General features: G+C 53.5%; 1 protein-coding gene across 1 annotated transcript in view; it reads right to left on the bottom strand.

The window, feature by feature from the left end:
* ADAMTS8 (ADAM metallopeptidase with thrombospondin type 1 motif, 8) overlaps positions 1 to 325 on the bottom strand; it is a gene marked incomplete at its 3' end in the record, with an annotated part of 6,308 nt that extends 5,983 nt beyond the window's left edge. The window contains 1 exon segment of the mRNA XM_009703305.1: positions 214 to 325. Coding sequence (XP_009701607.1) covers positions 214 to 325 — 112 coding nt within the window.
* Positions 326 to 2,130: the final 1,805 nt, after the last annotated feature.

Here is a 2,130-nt window from a genome sequence, read left to right as displayed (position 1 = left end):
GCCATGGGGCTCCTTTTTTTTTTTTTGGTTAGGAAAGGAGAAATCAACCTCATTTATGAAGCCTACCACATCCAGACGGACTCAGGCAGCCACCTGGGTTGATGGACTAAGTGTTGCCTTTTCTGTACGTGATGCTTTACACCTTGTGCCGGTGGAAAGGACAGGCGGGACGAGCCCACCCCTGCATCCCCTTCTCCAGCCGCTGTTTCTCACCTTCCGTGAACCCTTTGCACCCAGAAATCCCTGAGGAAAACCTCACGTGAGTGCTTTTGCGTATTCCCAAAGCATTAACCCTGCCCTCGCTGCCCCGGGGCAGGAACCACATCGTGCACAACATCTCGCCGGTGCAAAACCACCCTCCCATCGCTCTCAAACTCCTGCCCACGCTGGTCGGCAGGGTTTGAACCCAAAGTCCTTGGCAACAAACTGGGACCAAGACGCTTCGATGGCCGCGTCTTTGCCCAACAGCATCCCTTGCTCGGGCGACTGGGACAACCAGAGATTACTTAATATGTCAAACGCGCCAGCGATGTTTAAGCTGATGTAAACATCTTATCGGAGCATCGAAATTCCTCCTCTGCTTGGCACCCGTTCACGGCCCTGGAGTCATGAGAAAAAAATGCAGCTATTACACAATATAGTATTGGGAAAGAGAAAGTGGCTTCTTTCCTCCCCAGATGAATTACACCCCACGGTCTCACTTCAGTGCCACTACCTAATAAAACTGGAAGGAGTCAGTAGAAGCCCTCTCCGACGCTGAATTTCACCCAAAATACACGTCTCCTGAGCGGAGCCGGCTCTGCGTGCTCATCCATCACGATGCTGCCGGCACAGCGATACGCACAAAATGCCGTTTTCTTAGCAAAGGAGGGAGATGTTTAGGGAGATATCCCCCTCCTCTAACAGCGACGGCATATTTGCTGCACCGAGAGCCGCTCGCCCAGGGCAGTTGTGGCTCTTTTAAATTGTTCTGCCGCATTTTATCCCGTTGCTGGCAGCTCGGTGTAAACAGATATTTCGCTTCAGCAAGACGTATCCCAAGTCCTCCCTGGCTCATTATCCGAGGGCAGGCCCCGGCAAGGATGACGGGAACGCTGAATAGACTCGTTTATTTAGACTGGCCAGATCTCCGCGACATGACTCACATCCCAGCCCAAAGCATGCAACAAATGTCACGGAGAAGTCACCACCGCAGCAAGAAACTCAGGCGAGATCCCCGCGAACGATTGCTCCAGGGGACCAGGGGAATTGTTTACCCTATGGGGAAAGTCCGTTAGGAATTTTCCTAAAAATACCACAAAGCCTTCCTAAAATTACACGCGTGAGGATCCAGAAGGATGCTCTGCGCTGGAGCTGCGCATCATGGGATCATCCCTCATTTCCAAGGGAGCAAATCCTGCCGCATCCTTTTCTAACCCATTACAGGTTTGTCTCCATCCTGGTAGTTTTTACCCGGGAGTTCTCAGTCCCTACCGCAAATCCCCCGGGACACGGACCCTCACATCCTCAGGGTTACATCCAGTCAAGAAACTGTTTCAGCCGCAGGAACGGAGGGACTCAGAAAACATCCGTCCTCCTTCCCTTCGTCTGAAAAGCGAAGATGGAAAGCAAAGCGAACAAACAGCTATTTAGTGCAGATTAAAAGGTCAAATTCACTTGTTCCACCATCTGGTATCTATTTATACCCATCCCTGGACTGTGCGGGAGTTGGTTGGGTTTCGGATGGACCCTGACTGCTCCGGGGAGAGCAGCAATCCACCTGCACCGCCTCGGCTTGGCCAAGGGTTTGGAGCTGGGGCCAAGAGCAAATTACAGGATCCCCAAGGCTCAGGAGAGGTCGACTGAGCGCTTTTGGCCAACAACCGGCTTGGGGACGAGTTGAATCCCGCTCATCTCGTCCTCCCCTTGCCTTTGCAAACAGGCTCTGGCTTGACGAGCCACCCAGGAGAGAACGCTGCCTTCTCCGGGGTTTCCTTCCCAGCATCGAGGCTGAGGATGCGGGTATGGGGATCAGATGTGGGACAGCCACGGGGTCAGATTTGGGGAGCCCAGGGGCACAAACGGACTGGTTTCTGCCTCCTTGCAAGGCATCGCAGTGCAGCGGGTGGAGGGCAATTCCCCTGCCATTCC

This window comes from Cariama cristata, unplaced genomic scaffold, assembly GCF_000690535.1.
Source record: "Cariama cristata isolate BGI_N322 unplaced genomic scaffold, ASM69053v1 scaffold5777, whole genome shotgun sequence".
Taxonomy (NCBI): domain Eukaryota; kingdom Metazoa; phylum Chordata; class Aves; order Cariamiformes; family Cariamidae; genus Cariama; species Cariama cristata.
This window is presented reverse-complemented; position numbering and strand designations above follow the sequence as displayed.